Source organism: Amblyomma americanum, chromosome 1, assembly GCF_052857255.1.
Source record: "Amblyomma americanum isolate KBUSLIRL-KWMA chromosome 1, ASM5285725v1, whole genome shotgun sequence".
NCBI lineage: Eukaryota > Metazoa > Arthropoda > Arachnida > Ixodida > Ixodidae > Amblyomma > Amblyomma americanum.
In genome coordinates, this window is record NC_135497.1 from 313,275,696 (window position 1) to 313,292,954 (window position 17,259).

A 17,259-nucleotide genomic window follows, 5' to 3' on the forward strand; every position below is an offset into this window, starting at 1 on the left:
AAAAATTACAGGATGAGTGCTAATACATCATTTGTTGCCATTCCAGCTCTTGAAGCTGGCTGGTTTAAGTGCTCATGCCTCACGTGACCTAAAGGTTAAACTACATGTTACATCCATCGTTCATTTGATGAAATTGAAACAGCTGAGAGAAGAAATTCAATTATAAATTATTTAGCAGTCATAGGCAAATACCATACAGTGATTCATGTAATCTAATGTCTAATGCATCATTTGAAAGAAGAAAACATGCAACTATAATTATATGTCTATAGTCCTTTAATGAGAGGAAAGGTGGAGAGATCAGCTGATGGTAACGACTCTGGCCGGCCACTCAACACAGGAGAAAGAGGAAGGGAAGGAAAGGGAGAGATAGAGTGCAAATGGAGGGTGATGATGTGATAATACAATGAATTGCATAGACTGACCCAGACAATACAGATGTCCCCGCATACACTGGCTGACAAACATCTCTCAAGTAAATCTGACGTGTAGCACAGGCAGCCCATGTCTTGCACACCTACCGATATATATCACTTGTACACATGCGTTTCTTCTTTCTGTTTTCAAAAATATAGTTAGTTTCAGTATAACTCAATTAGTTCCCATGTTATGAAAAAATAACTCACGATTAATTAGGTAATTTCTTACAGGTAATTAAGATCGTTAACTTCAATGTTCTTTGGTATAGTTAAGTGACATTATGGTTCACAAAATTTGATTTTTGACTCAGCCAAAAAAAATAGCACAGCTCCACAGTTTAATTCTTTCTGAATTCAACGTCATAAGATTAATTGAAATTGCACCATAAAAACATAAAAAATAATTACAGGATTGCACTTAAGTCGGCTTAAGAGCGCAAATGCGAAAGCCTTTCCCTGTCCTCAATCTACCTTCATTTTTTTATTTTTGGTTATTTTCTGTAATTTTCCTTAAATTGTCCAACAGGCATCGCCGGCTGGGCGATGGCGTTCGGTGGACTCCTTGCCAAAACTGCAACGCAATGTCGTGCCCCACTTTTAAAGACAAAGCTTAAGTGTCCTCCCCTTTTTGTTTTGTTTTTTTTTTACTTTCTTGTTTTTTATTTATTTGTATTTTACTTTCGTTTTTAGTTTTTAAATTTCTAGCTTATTTCATTCATATATGTTGCTTAAGAACTGTTGCTTAATCAACTTTGACATTTTTGTTTTATTTACCCCATAACTTATGATTGACAGTTCGCGTGCACAACTTCCGTCTACAGCTTCCGTCTACAACTTTCGTCCATGCCACTCATGAGCCAAGAAAGGCTTTCGCCTTAAAACTTCCGTAAGGCTAGTCATGTTGGCAAAAACAATGAAGCTGAGAAAGGTTTGGTTTAGTTTTGGTTTATGGGGGTTTAACGTCCCAAAGCGACTCAGGCTATGAGAGACGCCGTAGTGAAGGGTTCCGGAAATTGCGACCACCTGGGGTTCTTTAACGTGCACTGACATCGCACAGCACACGGGCCTCTAGAATTTCGCCTCCATCGAAATTCGACCGCCGCGGCCGGGATCGAACCCACGTCTTTCGGGCCAGCAGCCGAGCGCCATAACCACTCAGCCACCGTGGCGGCTGAAGCTGAGAAAATTGCATCAGAAGTGCACATGCCAGCCATTCGGAGGTCATTGTAGAGGTCTGAATAAGAAAACAGCGGAATGTGGACATTCTGAAAATATTTCACAGCAGTAAGTAATACCAGGATGTAGGAGAAGGAGCACAGTTTTCAAACAAAACCAAGATGACGGCCATCTAGGACATGGTCGCGGGAAGCAAGGGACGCAAAGTTCTGCCACATTTCACTTTGAAATCGCAGTTTCCACTCTTCGTAGGCGCGAAATATATATTTTTTAGTAATTGAGGTACTTTAGAGTGTATACACACCGAATATCCATTTTTTCAAAATCGAAATTTTCACATTTTTAGATCATTTCAAGACCCAAGTCTCCCCTTCAGGGAGTTTCTGCTGAAAGAGGGCGAGAGTCCAATCATCTTATGCTAGCTCCCAGTGCTCTCCTCACATCAGTGCAGTAAGAGTACTTGTAAAGACTGTGATGAATTATCTCTGGAAAGTTGGGGTGCACGCTATTCTGGCTAGTTTCAACTTTAATCTTGTGGAAGCAGTACTTGGTGCAGGCAACACCAAGCCATGGGCGATGATACAGAGTCCCTTGGTGTTGCACAGCCTTTATTAAAAGGTGTAAACGTAAACCTGCATCGAGCCTAGAGAGTACTGTTGATGGCTCACATCGGTCCAGTGCATTTGCACGGCAGCTTGCGTTGAAAGCGCCAGCAAGGCTGCAACGTCGCTTCTCAAGAATGCTACTTTGATGAAAGTCCCATCAACATGAGTCAGCTCAGGTTCTGCATCAGCACGTTCATTTCCTGCTATGCTACAATGGCTGGGTATCCAGTGTAGTCTTATTATATGGCCCCATTTAAATGCCTCAGCTAGCAACAGCACAATTTGTCAATTTCTTCAACTAACTGCTTGCACACTTTTTGCTTCACGCATGTTTTTCTGAGCTTTAATGCAGGTCCTGAGTCACAGAACATAGTCCATTGCTTTGCAGTCTGCTGACCAATACAGTTGATGGCCTACCGTATGCTGCCATGGAAGATGTTTCATGCATGAGCCTTAAGCAGTAGTTTAAAGCTTCCAGGCAATATCACTGCTGCAGCTGAAGAGGTACTTGTCATTGATCCCCCTACAAAAGCATGCTGAAACCTTAGTATCCATTTAAATTCAATATGGCTGCTCCAACATTCAGACACATGCCAGCAGCGACCTGCTATAGCTGACACTGTGTACTGTTCATGCATCTTTGTGCATCACAGACATAAAACCTTAAAATAACAGGCACTCTGAAGGATCACACTCAGGTTACTAACCATAGGTAACTCATTCCAGCAACTCACAATCCATTATGTAATAGGCAATGCTCATTTAAGGGCAGCAAAATGGCATTTAAGCATAGAGCAGTGCAAAACAAGTAGGGGCTAGACTTTTCAGCTTAAACAGAAAAACTAAATAAACAAAATTACGCCAAATTGAATTTTAGAAATTCGGCTTTAACTGAAGAAGGTGAGTAGCCCTGGAAAAACGAAGTATGGAACTGAGCGGCACGAAGAGATGGTGGTATTGTTGGATTAGCCGAGTTGTGCATTTTGAGGCACTGCTCCGCTACTTTACTAGACTCTGCAGGTTTCTCCATTGCATGTAAAGACACTGACGTGAAAGCACGCATAAGTGTCGCGGAAAAAATTTTATGTTCTGGCTACTGTGATGGTTCAGCAACAGCTGCATCGCTGCCATCACTACGGAATACATGTGATACCTAGCCGTGTCGCTAAATCCAGTGCAACGTCTCAATGTTAACACAACAACCCAGTTTTTAGAAGAAAACTTCTACTTGCGTTTTGGCCTGAAGTATCTTCAAATTACTTTTTTTAATGACAATACCTCCATCTAGAAGCACAACTTTAAGTACGACCATTTGTGCATTAATTAATTGGTTATCGAGTGGCTGTGCTGACAAAAAGGCCAACTTCAGGTAACTTCTGACTGCATAGGAATAGCACATTAGGCCCCCCCCCCCCCCCCCCCCAAACAGCAAATTCATCCGTAGAAAATATTTGCCAAAAAAAAAATTAAAACTTCACTTTGAAATAAACATAACAAAGTACACTGAATTTTCAAAAAAATAGAACCCAAAAAATCCAATCCCTAAGAATAAGCTAAACCATCAGTACTACTGTGAGATTACTTCTTAATTACAGTCGACGACCGATTTTTCTGACTCTCTAGGGACCGCGAAAATGACCGAAAATTCGGGCAATCCGGAAAATAGAATTTCACCGAAAAAATCACGAACTTATTATGGTGGAAGAAGGGGTCAGTTGTACTGCACACATTCTAAAGCTCCTCATGACTAAATTTCGCCACGCGACATGTGCACAGACGACGGACGGGGACCGCTTTTACGAGCTCAGCCTGGCTGTGCTGCTCTCGGCATGTCGTCGATGAACGCACAGGTTGGGACAAAGTCTAAACGAGAAAGCGAGCACACCGCTGTGGGAACTGCACTGTGCCCGCAATACGATGGGCCCAGAAAGAGAATGCGAAGATGGCAAAACAATATTAACCGAGAAACAGCCGAAGCAAGCACTCCGTCGGCGTTGGCCTTCATCATTAGGCCTAGCGACTAGAGCTAAAATCTGCAGCGTATCCGGCGATATGCACTCTCCAGTGGCTTACGTATAATGAGAGGTGTCTTGCCTGTCATCGAAACGCCAGTTGTTTACGGTTTAACGATAGAAAAGTCAGGATTGCGGGGTGTTTTGACGCGGGTACGCTGACCTCGCTTTGGAATGCACCATTTCCTCCCACGCTCACCGTCTCCGTGAAGCCGTACGCCTCCCACGCGCTTCGCTGCTACCTCTTTCTGTATTCAGGACGAAAGACTCAACAGAGATGAGTTCTGCGAACTCTGACTACTGTTCAAGTTCGTGCGGCGGAGGACATTCAAAACAGTACGAATTCGAAACCACACAGGCGCAATGTGCCAACTAGAGCAGAATTTCAGCATCGCAAGTTAAAAGGCTCCCTTTAAGCTTGAATTTCCTTTTGTTTGATCAAGTTTCTATCTCTCCTGCAGTTTGAATCAATGAGGCTCCACTGTACACACTATATGGCGGCTTGGGTATTTGCGGTGAGTGTGAACGAGGTCCGAAAAATCTAGCAGTGAGTTGCAGTGCGTCCGAAATTTCAGGTGCTCTTACACATTGGCTCTATGAGCCATGTTGCGGTGCCGCGAGCAAGTTCAAATAATCAAGCATGTCCGAAAAATCAGGCACCCGAATTTTCAGCACACAGAGGCTTGTCTGAAAGCTGAAAACAGGCTTGGAAGTCTGACAGCCTCTATACTTTTATTGTTCTATTCTGTCTTCATTATTACCCTCTGCGTTCCCCTCTTCCCTTTCCACCACTACAGAGTAGCAGATCACAGGAATGTTCCCCAGGACAACCTCTGTGTTACAATAAACAAACCCTCTTTTTGTCTTTTCTTTGGGGCCGTAACTGCAGAAAATTTTTCTCTCCAATACAGCTGACAGGTTGTTGAACTGATTCATGTGAACCAGAGGCTGAAGAGCGTGCATTTCTTTCATAGCACCTAAATGCATCAACTCTAAGAGATATTAACACACTGAAATGACTAGAAGACAAAGAAACACTAGTTAAGACAAGCGTTCCAGAAAAAGAGATGATTTGGACACAATGGCACAAGAGACGGGACTGAATTTTGTCCCAATTAGCCATTTAACCGCCACATTATATTCCGAAAAACGCACCTACTTTTAAATTAACAACTAGTGCCCTCTAGTGTTGAAAACTGCAACTATCCCAATTGCTGACTGTAACTTGTCTTTGGCGGTGGGAGCAGCGCAACATCGGGCCGTACAAGTATGGCTGGTAATTGGCAATATTGGTACAATCTTCCATGACGAGTACAGCTCAGGGTTGGTGGTTAAAATGTTAATCACCAACATGTCAAACTTTTCATATTAGCGTGCTTCGAATAACCTTGACTAAACTTTTCAATCCGCCTTTTTCATGTTCCTGTGCTGCCACCTCGCGTACAGTGCTGGAAGCTCATTGGAAGGGTACTGTGCGCCCAACCCGGCCGGAGTGAGTGCCGCTGCGGAGCACGTTTTGTAAGAATCTGTCAACGATGGTGTGTCCTGGGCAGCACCTGGTGCCTGGAAGATTTCTAGGATTGACTGGTGGCTGTGTGCGAAGTCCGAGGCAGGCTGCTGAGCCCACCGAAGAATTCTTCAATATCTCCGATCATGCGGCATGCGATGCGATCGCCAGCTGAGCAAGGGCCGCGGCTTCAGAGATGAAGGCTACATTCGGAACATAATGTTCAATGAAATATCCCCAATCAGTGAGAATGGCGTTTTCCGCTGTATATGCCTGCCATCCATGAAAGGTGGATACTACATCGTGCACGCCGTAGCACAGAAAACGACTGGGGACAACAGTTTTCACAATCCCGCCACGGTGGCTGAGTGCTTATGGCGCTTGGCTGCTGGCCCAAAAGACGCGGGTTCGATCCCGGCCGCGGCGGCAGAATTTCGATGGAGGCGAAATTCTAGAGGCCCGTGTACTGTGCGATGTCAGTGCACGTTAAAGAACCCCAGGTGGTCGAAATTTCCGGAGCCCTTCACTACGGCGTCCCTCATAGCCTGAGTCGCTTTGGGACGTTAAACCCCACTAAACCAAACCAAACCAAGTTTTCACAAGCACTCGTTGTGCTCAAGCGCTTCCGAATAGCTACACGAGCGATAAAAGCACAAGCGTACTCACAACATGGCAGCTCTGCTAGCATTTTACTTTATTTTCCCACAGTACACCGCTGCATAGGTTAAACAAGCATGCGCGTCCATAAAGACGTACGCGAGAAGCGCACATTGAGCCATTCCGAAGAAACCACGCAGAGCTTTTCATCATGGATATGATGCGAACACACGCATAACGCACCTTCTGCTTCTTCTGCCTCTTAATACATGGCACGTACCCACATGGGGGTATTGGCCAAGATGTAGTGGCATAAACAAGGAAATTTCCTTAGGAGATTACGACAAAATTGTAGCACCATGCGTGAATGCTCTCGTAGCTTCTTTTTCGTTGTCCGCTCCACCGCGCGTTGAAAGCGGCTCACAGCACTTGCCCATTTGGCCTTCTTGCTTGAGAAAGCAAAAAGCATCGGAACGAAGTCTGGGTGCCGCGGTGACATTCGAGGCCTTCCTGCCCATCAGTAAAACATTTCGTGATGGACTGCACACGCATTTAACCACAGCACCTCATCCGCACCTGTCACAAAGTGATTCCCGCACAGTCTTGACGGTGCCCAATGGCGGCCACGATCGTCGAGCCGGCGAACGGCTTTTATCCACGCTTCGCGTCGAAGGCAGTCCCGGGAAGCGTTCGGAGAGCGAAAAAATCCGAGTTTGCTTCCCTTTACATATTGGGCAATGCAGCTGTATGCAACACATGTCGTAGGCATTGCCAAATGCGTCGCACTGAACGCCCGACGGCTGCAGCAACGCACCTCGCGTAGGCAGCCAGTTTGTTTACACTTCCACGGCCGGTCTCGAGTGGCACGCGACCCTTCCACTATGTTTCGCAACACCGCCGCCAGGGGATGGGCGCATGTGCAATCGCATCGTGAAAAAGGCGGATTACAAAACCTGTCATGGCTTACGAGTACAGAGCTGCCAAATAAGTGCAGTGTTGCCTGCCTGCACAACATAACTCTGACGGTTATAAGACAAAAACAGTTTCACCCATGCTTATCAACAGTGCCTTGGGGACAAAATTCCAACGGTACCTCTAAATAAAACGAACAAAGTTTGCCCATGCTGACAAAATCCAAGAGAAGCAGTGCTCCTGGTAGTACAAGCATGTCACCTGAAGTGGAGATGGGGAGAGGTCAGGCTGCAGATGGTCACTTTTGCCTTCAAGTCGATTTATTTTCTTTTCAAGCTCCTGGATGTGCTTCACCAATAAGTGGATATGTTGTAGTAGCTCCCGGTTGTGCACAATCAGCTGCTGATTCTGCGACTGCACATCAAAAAGACAAAAGTAACTTTAGGTGCTTTACTGCATTCCTTACTGATACATACTTTGTACTGTATAGATCACTATGGCTACACTCTGCAATTAAATGATAATACAACAAACTAAGGCACCACAAATACGTGTTGGAAAGATTTTCAATGCCAATGTAACCGGACAGCGTGTAAGGGATGGTTTTCTACACATTTCTCTCTACACTACTCACAAAAGTGCTGCACAGGACTAAAAAAATGACAAAGACAACTCGATATCTCATTGAAACTGCAGAGGTCACTTTAACACTGGCACATGACAAATGATCAACAGGAATTTTGCTGCCAAACCAAGAGTAGTACATACTGCAGCATCCGAATGTAATGCTTCATTAAAATTTCTTTTTTAAATTTAACTTTGGTGACAACGTGAAATTATAGGCTGTCTCAAAATTTGTCAGCATTATAATAGACGCTACAAAGTGCACTGGAGCATCCAAGACTGAATGATAAAATAGAGTGCATCAGGAACTCTCGTGTGCTCCACACGTTGAATTCCTGAGCCATTTGTGCAGAACAAGATAGTTTTCCTATTTTATAGCAATCAAGCTGACTGGTTTTGGATCAGTTTGGCTAGATCGAATGACAATTTGACACAAATGGGAATGTCACACAAGAATACAGAGCAAACAGGCATGACCACACTCTGGGGCCCATATTTCAAACTTCAATACAGTGTACAATTGATCCCTGCAAGCACTCGTAGATAAGCGATTCAGTGGGAACAGTGGTGACACTCACTGGTAATGCTGTTAAGATAGTGGCATGTTAAGATAGCTGTTAAGATAGTGACATGCGTGCTGCTATCAAAACGGGCTTGACTTAACAACTGTATTCCTTGGTTCATGGCTTGAAATGTAGGAGACAAGGTACAGCTGCCAGCAGCCTTGCAGGTGAGCCACTTCGAAAACAATCACTTGTTTTTTTGAATGCGTCAAAGCAACTTAGGCATCTCTGCAGTTGCATGGCAGCTGTACTCAAAAGTAATGCTTACAAAATTGTTTCCATTCACTAATAAAGAGAAATAACTTCTAATGTGTACTTTATCAGAATGATGATGGTTTCAATAAAACATATCATTCTGCTTTTGAGTGCACAGTGCACTTAGTTAAACAAAAAAAAATAGATTAATCAAAATGTGGCGAGATCAGTGCTTTCTACAGCCACAGGAGGTGAGTGTAGATGATGTGATTGCAACACTGCACTTTTTGTTGCAACTAAGCTCTAAAGATGCTCCATTGCTTCAGCTGATTGGCGAGTGCTTCCAAGGGTGTCCCCCAGAAGACCAAAGTTAATATATCACCCGGACTGACTGGCATAGTACCAGCTAATACTTCAGTGCCAGCAAACCCTCGTTAACTTGAACTCGCATATCTCGAAATATTGGTTAAGTAGTATCTTCATTTCATGCAATAGACACCATGTATTGGGTACTTCACATATCTCAATACTCCCTTTGTCTCAAAGTTTTTCGCTGTTTTTACGACTTCGAGTTAAAGAGAGTTTTTAGTGTTGTATCTCCGTGCGTGTGTGTGTGCGCGTGCGTGTGTACGTGCGTGCATGTGTGTGTGTGTGTATGGTATGAAGAAGCAAAAGCCAGAGCCCAATAGCGTGAATCCTAATATTCTTTCGGGCACCATAACTGAAGCTGTGGAGCACTCATGGTGTCTAAAATCCAGAGCTAGCATTTTCTTCAACAGCATGTGCCCCCGGTGTAGTGTAAAAATCAGGGCTGTGTGAATATTCTAAATTTCTAATACGAATTGAAAATGTTAGTTATTCCGTTTATATTGAATTCATAAAATTGTTATTCAAGAATTCCCAAATATTCAGCAGTGATCAAACACCGCACCGACTTTCATAAATCCGACTGTGGCAAAACCACAATATCTGAGCAAATTATCCAAAGATCGAGTTTAAAGTGACAGGAAAACAGTACAAAGGCATCCTCTATGCTTTCTTTCCCATAGTTTATCACGTGGACTGATCACATTGGAACGCTGCAAGGCTTGACCTTATGCGAAATTCCGCAAGTGGGCTATACATATCACACATATTACGAGCAAGATGGCCGACCACCCTCTTCAAACAATCACAATGTGAAAGCAAGTGGTTTCTTTGTTTGATCCTTCCATAATGTTATATACCTAACGCCCAGACCCATGGCACTTGCCCTGTCGCCTTCAAAACTCAAAACTCTTCTAGGGCGAGCTTCACCACCTTGTTTCAGTCAACTATGATAATGCAGAAAACCGAGTTTCAGAATTTCGTACGGGTCACAATAGGGGGACCGAGTCGCGGTGTCCCCAGCAGGGCAAGCGACCATGTAAAAATCCCACCTATTGCATGGTGTATTGCAGACCGCGCACATCTTATGTGCGCATGACGGCACGCGTGACAACGACAGGAAAGCCCTTGTTGCTAGGTCATAAAATAGCCTGGCTGCGTAGTTTCGGTTTCTGACCTCCACCGCCAGCCTGCGGCAACAGCAACTATTCACCACACATTCGCTAGCTGTCCGAACCCAGGTATGCGCCACTTTCGGATGGCAACTGGTGCGTCACTGGTCATTTCACATTAGAAGCAATCTTGCCATTGCAATGCTAATGTGCGTTGCCCTCACTTATGTCCATGCTGTTCTTCCTGCACATCGAAACTATGCACTTGTCACGGGGTTTTCACAGTTTGTGCAACGGAGCCTCCTCATGAGGCTTCATTGCATTTTCACATTTTCGAAATTTTTTTTGCCCTGGCGACAGGGGGCATTTTATAACTTGACCTTCGGATAATTCAGGCATTTGTTCCAATCCCTTGAGGTCTGAATTAATGAGGTTTTACTGCTTATCGCACTTCTTAGACCTCGCACTACAACCACTTATTTACCTACCACATTATTTTTAGTTGTTTTAGTAATTTTAGTGTCAATTCATAGATTTTGTTTTTTTGTTACTCTATGTGTATGACCACAAGACTGGTCGCATGCTGTTGTACTGTCTAATCAAGCAATATACATTGGGACTTTCATACCTATCTGCTTTGATGAACTTTGCAGCAAAAGCAATTGAAAGAGCTGCATGTGTCATGTTTTTCTAGCATGCAAGCACGGAGTTCATGTAGACTAATGTCGCATCTTCGATAAACATTTCTTGAAACAGCAAAATGCAAACAAAAAGGAATGAAGAGATGTTCTTTGAAATCAGTAGATTTGCACTTCTTTTTTCTCATACATGAGCACCATTTACAGTGTCATGTAGAAGGCCACATTTATAGTAACAAATGATGTGTCAATCTGCAGCAAAACATTTTGAGAGTTCCAATGAGGAATAAAATTACACCTAAATATGTAACTAGCCATTCGTACAACTATTCCAAAAATAAAACAAAGAAAAGAAGAAAGCCCAGCTAGCAAACTATTAACAGCCATCTGTGGTTTCACATTTTTCTATATTATTTAAATCATTTTTCTGCAGTGAATGTTTAAAGGCCTGATACTATTTATGCTGTTGGCAGCACTGGACACAAATTGGTACTAAGCTGCCTTGAACACTGCATTAGCAACCTGAAAAATGATGGTAAAAGGAGGCAATGCAGAGTAGTTCAGGGTGTTGTCCTCACCATGGCCTCGGAACGGGCAGTTGCCTCAGCTGAAAGCTGGTCTCGCAAGTGACGGGCCTGACTGATGGCCGACTGGGCCTGCTGTGCCTGATGCTCCATCTGGGCACGCATGAGCTGTAGCTGATGGTACAAAGACAACGACGTCCCTTCCGGCACCAGAGACACAGGCATAGCAGGTGGTGGTGTAGACAGGCTGGCACCCTCAGTTGTAGCACTCACCTGCAGAAACATCCCACCAGTCAGAGAGCCTCTGGCAAGGAACGAGCTCAGCGAGAAAACACAGGAACTAACCTAAGGTAGCAATACAGGAAATCAAGACAAAGTGAAGAGAAATGATCAGTGACAAATTACAAATTAAGCTTACAGTGCAAATCTTATCGGGACACAGCAAATAATTCTTTGCATTGCTCAACATCTTGCAGGCAACGTGTGTTCGTATATATCATCACGGTAGTATTAAAGAGTCCCTGAAAGGGGTGTTTGAAGTTGGCTATAAAATTCTCACTATATGTAGAGTACAGGCAAACGAGCGTACATGCCGCGTACAAGACTTCAAAAGCGAGCCGATAATTTACAATACAATTTTTAAAACTCCCACTTGTGTGCCTAGCGGCGACCTGCGGTGCTGGGCTTTTGCCCGAATCTGTGCTCGTTACGTCAGCATCCACGCTCATTATGTTAGCAGCGGACTGCTAGCATTGGTTCACGCGCCTCGGCAGCCGGCGGAGGGGGCGAGTGCGAGGGGCCAGTGGAGGAGCGCCGATATTTCGGCGTGCAAAAAGTGATGAGAGGAGAAGGAAAGGCGCAAAGACATGAAAATTCAAAATTTGACTACACATAACTCAGCTTCCATAAAAGACATCTAAAAAAATTCTTGCTGGAGGACATTTGTGAAGCAACGTCCTTTAGCATCCTAGGCACATCGCATCTTTGTTGAGACCACCTTTTACAGCCCCTTTACGGGCACTTCTCATCTCTACTCCAACCTCTCACTATAGTACTACGTTTCATACATCAGGTGCAACGCTGTCAAAGCTAGCTTTCTTTGTTTGCGCTGCCTGCATCTGCGACCAAAAAGTAGTGCATTCCTTGTGGTGAACGAAATGCAGTAAACGCTTTGCCTGCAGGCTTATTACATGACACATTTGTCATGAGCTTGATTAAATGCACTCTTATTGCTGACGACACCCTGTCGCTTTCTCATGCCTTAGACCACTAGGCCACAGAACAAGTGCGGAGTAACATGATTCCCTTTATTTTTCCGTGCGGACTGCTTCCGTACCTTTCATAGTGTTGCACCTGATGTATGGAACGGAGTATAGACTGGCTGCAGACACGCAGGTGGCACACTTCAACAAGAGAAAAAAGCCAATCTACCCACAAACATACAAGGGTGCACAAACATACACAGCATAATCAAAATGAGAGACAAAAATTTATCCTACTTTCACATATGTTTCAAGCATGTTCAAGCCATCTACATGTTGTGAAATAAAGATGACAAACCATCAACATTTTTCATACCATGCGCCCCCTCAATTCCGAACACCAATTTGGTTTATGGTTTATGGGGATTTAACGTCCCAAAACGATTCAGGCTATAAGGGATGCCGTAGTGAAGGGCTCCGGAAATTTTGATCACTTGGGGTTCTTCAACGTGCACTGACATCAAACAGTACACGGGCCACTAGAATTTCGCCTCCATCAAAATTCGACTGCCGCGGCCGGGATCGAACCCACGCCTTTCGGGTCAACAGCTAAGCACCTTAACCACTGAGCCTCCACAGCGGCTGTACGCTAATTTTGATCTAAGGTTTCAGGTACTATCGCACTGCAGCGGAGGCCTAGTGGTTTCAGCATGTGCCTCTTATGTGGGAGTTGTGGGATTCAAACCCCAGTGCCACTGAGTACCCAATAGTTTTTCTGTGGGCACAATGGTTACCCTGGCCTCATGGTTGGTTACACTGAGATGAAGTGCTTAGAAAAATGGGTCTTTGACAACATCTCGAGAAAACCAAATAAAATAGCCATGGTGCTCTTTGGCCAAACTGCCCTTGTGCCATTAAAATATCAACATTACTACTATCATAAAGGTAACTTCGGAACCATAACCAGTGCAATTACACTGCATCACTGGATGCTACAAGCACCTATATGCCACAGAATAGTTCCAGTGCTAACAAAAACCATTTGTGGGAACAGCGAGCAGTCTGGCAACATTAAGAAGTAGCACACTTTGTTAATCTGCACTAAAAGTATAGCCTGTAAATCGACCAAACAATATTTCTGACATAAGCATGTCCCACAAAAGTGTAAGACATTTACCCTGCACAATACATTCGTATGACCTATTTATTTTTAGTAACCGTTTTTAAAAAACTTTGGCTGCAAAAACTGACAATGCGAAATGATTTTTTATTGCCATTTTCACAGACATTATTCTTTTCAAAATAGCCTGATAGAGACAACGAGCATGCATAAAAATATTCAGCGACGTTACACTCACAATGGCATTTGGGGCATACACACAAGCATTTACTATTGCACTCAGCATGACGTGCAATACCTCACCCAACTCCCTACGCCCCATTCTGACCTCACCGCACCCTTTATTGCCTCCCTTGGCCCTCCCAATACACTAATTTGGAACACTGTCTCTTCAGCCAAGTCTCTATTAAATCCCCACCCCCCCTCCCATTTTCCTTACCCCTCCCCACACTCCTGGCATGCCTCACTGGCGTCGGCCCAATAGGATGATCAGACAGCTCTGGTCCGGCTAGCCACCGACCTGCTCAGTGCTAAACAATGTGCTGAATATAATGTTTTCTCTTTCTTTCTCTCAGGTGATGTCTGAGCATGTGCATTTCCACTGGCCTGAGGCATCAACCACACTGCTGCCAGTCCAACTGGTATGAGAAGATTTTATTCTTCACTGGTCATCTAGAGTTGCTTCCCCTTTAATATCTTTTGCACTTATATTCGTCTCCACAAAGGGTTGACCAATCAGTATGCAGTGCTATGCACTAAAGCAATGCAGTAGTAGCACTGGAGCACTACTGCTCCCACAACACAAGGCAGATGGCAAAACTCGCATATCAGGGGCCGCTGCAAGCAAGCAGGAAGTGCTGAGCAATGCGAGAAATGCAAAACCCTTTCCTTATTAATGAGTGCAATGCTTCACAGTGTGACCACCTAACTCAGAAGCCCACTCAGGCCAGAGTTCATTCACTATAGGTCAACAAGCAACAGTGTGATGACATTTTCCAAAAGGCTTCTTTCAGTTACAACTTAACAAGAGATTACGCCCTTTGTTCAATGAGAGTCATTTGTATGTGATAACATGCAGTGGTGACAGCATTTGTGTTCCAAACAAGCAGGCTGGGAATTGGCAAAAAAAAAAAAGAAAGCTTTGCTACACTGTTTACTCAGCACCTTCAAATGGCCATGTGTGGCAACCAATATGAACTTGGTAGGTCTTTGTGCATATCCACAAGCTTGGTAAGTTTTTATGCATATGATACTTCTCTACTTAACGTCTAAATCCTTTCTAATTCTAATGTGATATAAATCCTGCTACTATCATGCTATGACATTGCACAGTCAGATAATGCTACAATCAGGCAGTCAACTAAGTGTATTTTATCTTTCATATTTAGTTTTGACTTCTTTTCCGCAGGTGCGCCCAATAATCAGTATCAGCTTTGCTCCAGCCACATCAGCATAGGAGCTAGTTGGTAATGATCCACAATGAATATGAACAAACAGTCTAACTTACAAGAGATTATGCCCTTTGTTCAATAAGAGTCATTTGTATGTGATAACATGCAGTGCTGACAGTATTTGTGCTCCAAACAAGCAGGCTGGAACTTGCATTTGCACTGAGCATTTGAACTCTGTTTCAAATTGAAGTGTCTCGTGACTGCCTAGCAGGACCACGAGCAGCCAACATGCGTTATAAGCACCGTTTACATGAAACCGCTGTCAGGCAAGGAGACACAATTTCATTGTTTGAAAAACGCTGTTGCGCAGCAGAAGAGAAAGAAAGAAGTTGCAGCGCTCGTGATGTTCGTCTCTGTTCTTTTGACTTCGTCTTCTGCTGTGCTAGTGTATTTAAAATCATGCTGAGTAGTAAGGCTAGAGCAATTCACCTCTGGCCAACACATCTGCCTTTCCTGTCATCGAGTTCTTCATGTTCTGTCTGCTAACTCGCTACTGGCACAAACAAAGAATGGCGACAACACATTACAGGGCATTCAAGGTTTCTGAAAAGCTGTACAAACCCTGCCACTTCCTGATACACATGACAAACCGTTGGTTTTACTTAGCATAACATGCTCAGCTCGCGGTATCTGAAAAATTTTACTGCAGGAATTTCTAATAGTATGTGTTTCAAATTAACGCACGGTCTACAGAAGATTCTTACAATGTTACAATGTTTTATGGCTGTCTACGCTGCTTATCTTTACTTTGCACTCATTTTTTCAAGCTTCTGAGCACGAAAATCGCTCCACATTTCATAAGCAGAAAATAGACAAAAACTACAAGTAGTCACCACAGAGCAGACTCTCATTGAAGAGGATCCTACCTCGGCAGCAAGAGCTTTTTATTGACAAAAAAAAGCCTGTGAAAAAAAAATGAAAGCTCCCAGACGTTTAAGTCACTTCTCTTAGTTTGCATTTTTGGGCCAAACTGCACATTAAGAAGACTACTGTTTTCATATTGCATGGCCAATATTTCCTCTAAAGGTGCTTTCTGGACCAAAATTTTTCGAGAAACAACACTATACACTTATCACACTGAAGTGTTAGGTTTTTATGTCAAAAAATGCCAAATTTTTAAATAGCGATGCCAAAAGAACCAGAGTTGCTTTTAAGCGGTACGATCATCAAAAATGAGTGGTCATAAAAGAAGAGCTTTCCTGAGGTCATCTATACAAGAAAGATTAAATTACCAACATTTTTGAAGTGGTAATTTTTCCAAATTAATACACTCCTTAGCTCACTCTGACGCAAACAACTTTGACACTCATAATAAAATACTGAAACTGAAACTATGTCCATCATGCTTGAAAAGTGGACAATAAGGCTGCTATACAGCACGGTAGTTCTGTTGGTCATTCAATTAAAAAAGCTTTTCTTCAATCTCAACTCCAGCCTTTGCCACTTCTAGTCTGCCGTCCATCCGCAGAATAACAGCCATCCTAAAAGCTAAATAAATGAAGGCCTTTGTTGAGGATGCCTATTTTGTTGTCATTCGTAGTTATAAATTATGAAAACAAACAAAATGTGGGCTCAAACACACAGACACATACTGAGTGACGAAAAATCAGTGTGTCCAGTCAATAAAATTGGCAAGTGCCTAGCCTGTAGCAAACTTGGAATATAATCCCACTCTAAAAAATGCCAAATATGTGTAGAACCGCTTTTCCTTATTGTTAGTGATGATTTTTTTTAGACCAATTTAGCTATATTACTTCAGGGTTTTATTAAAGTTATCAAAACATTACAGATCATCAAAGCACCACTGCAGCAGATGAAAATTTAATCTTTCAGAACTCCAATGAGCCTGAATGAAATTCAGAGTTGCGACTGTCATTGAAATCAAATGTCATTTTCAATGCATTTGTAAAACCACTATTCAAGACTACTGCCATTGGCTAAATGACTGTCGAAGCTGACTGCGTACAGGGCGCAATAAGGCAGAAAACAACCATGAAATTCACAATGCCATTTATGATGAACCTCTGGAGGTACAAATTAATGCTGCAACGCCTAAGTTTGGTCATGCATCCTTTGCTGATTATTCTGTTTGCTCAATTCAACGGCTCCACTAGAAATGTGACAGGTGACTAGCTGTACCATTCACTAGACGGGGTCAGCGGCTCAAGCAAAGGAATTCTTGCTAACTGTTCAGCTTGGCCTTAATGAACTTAAAAAATTGACAGTGCAGAACTAC

General features: G+C 43.4%; 1 protein-coding gene across 2 annotated transcripts in view; it reads right to left on the reverse strand.

Moving 5' to 3' along the window:
- LOC144115356 (carboxyl-terminal PDZ ligand of neuronal nitric oxide synthase protein-like) overlaps positions 1-17,259 on the reverse strand; it is a 58,074-nt gene that overhangs the window by 19,106 nt on the left and 21,709 nt on the right. For both annotated transcript variants that reach the window (XM_077649709.1, XM_077649710.1), the window contains 2 exons: positions 11,305-11,523; positions 7,490-7,642 (listed from right to left, as the gene is read on the reverse strand). In XM_077649709.1, coding sequence (XP_077505835.1) covers positions 7,490-7,642; positions 11,305-11,523 — 372 coding nt within the window. The remainder of the gene's footprint in view (positions 1-7,489; positions 7,643-11,304; positions 11,524-17,259) is intronic.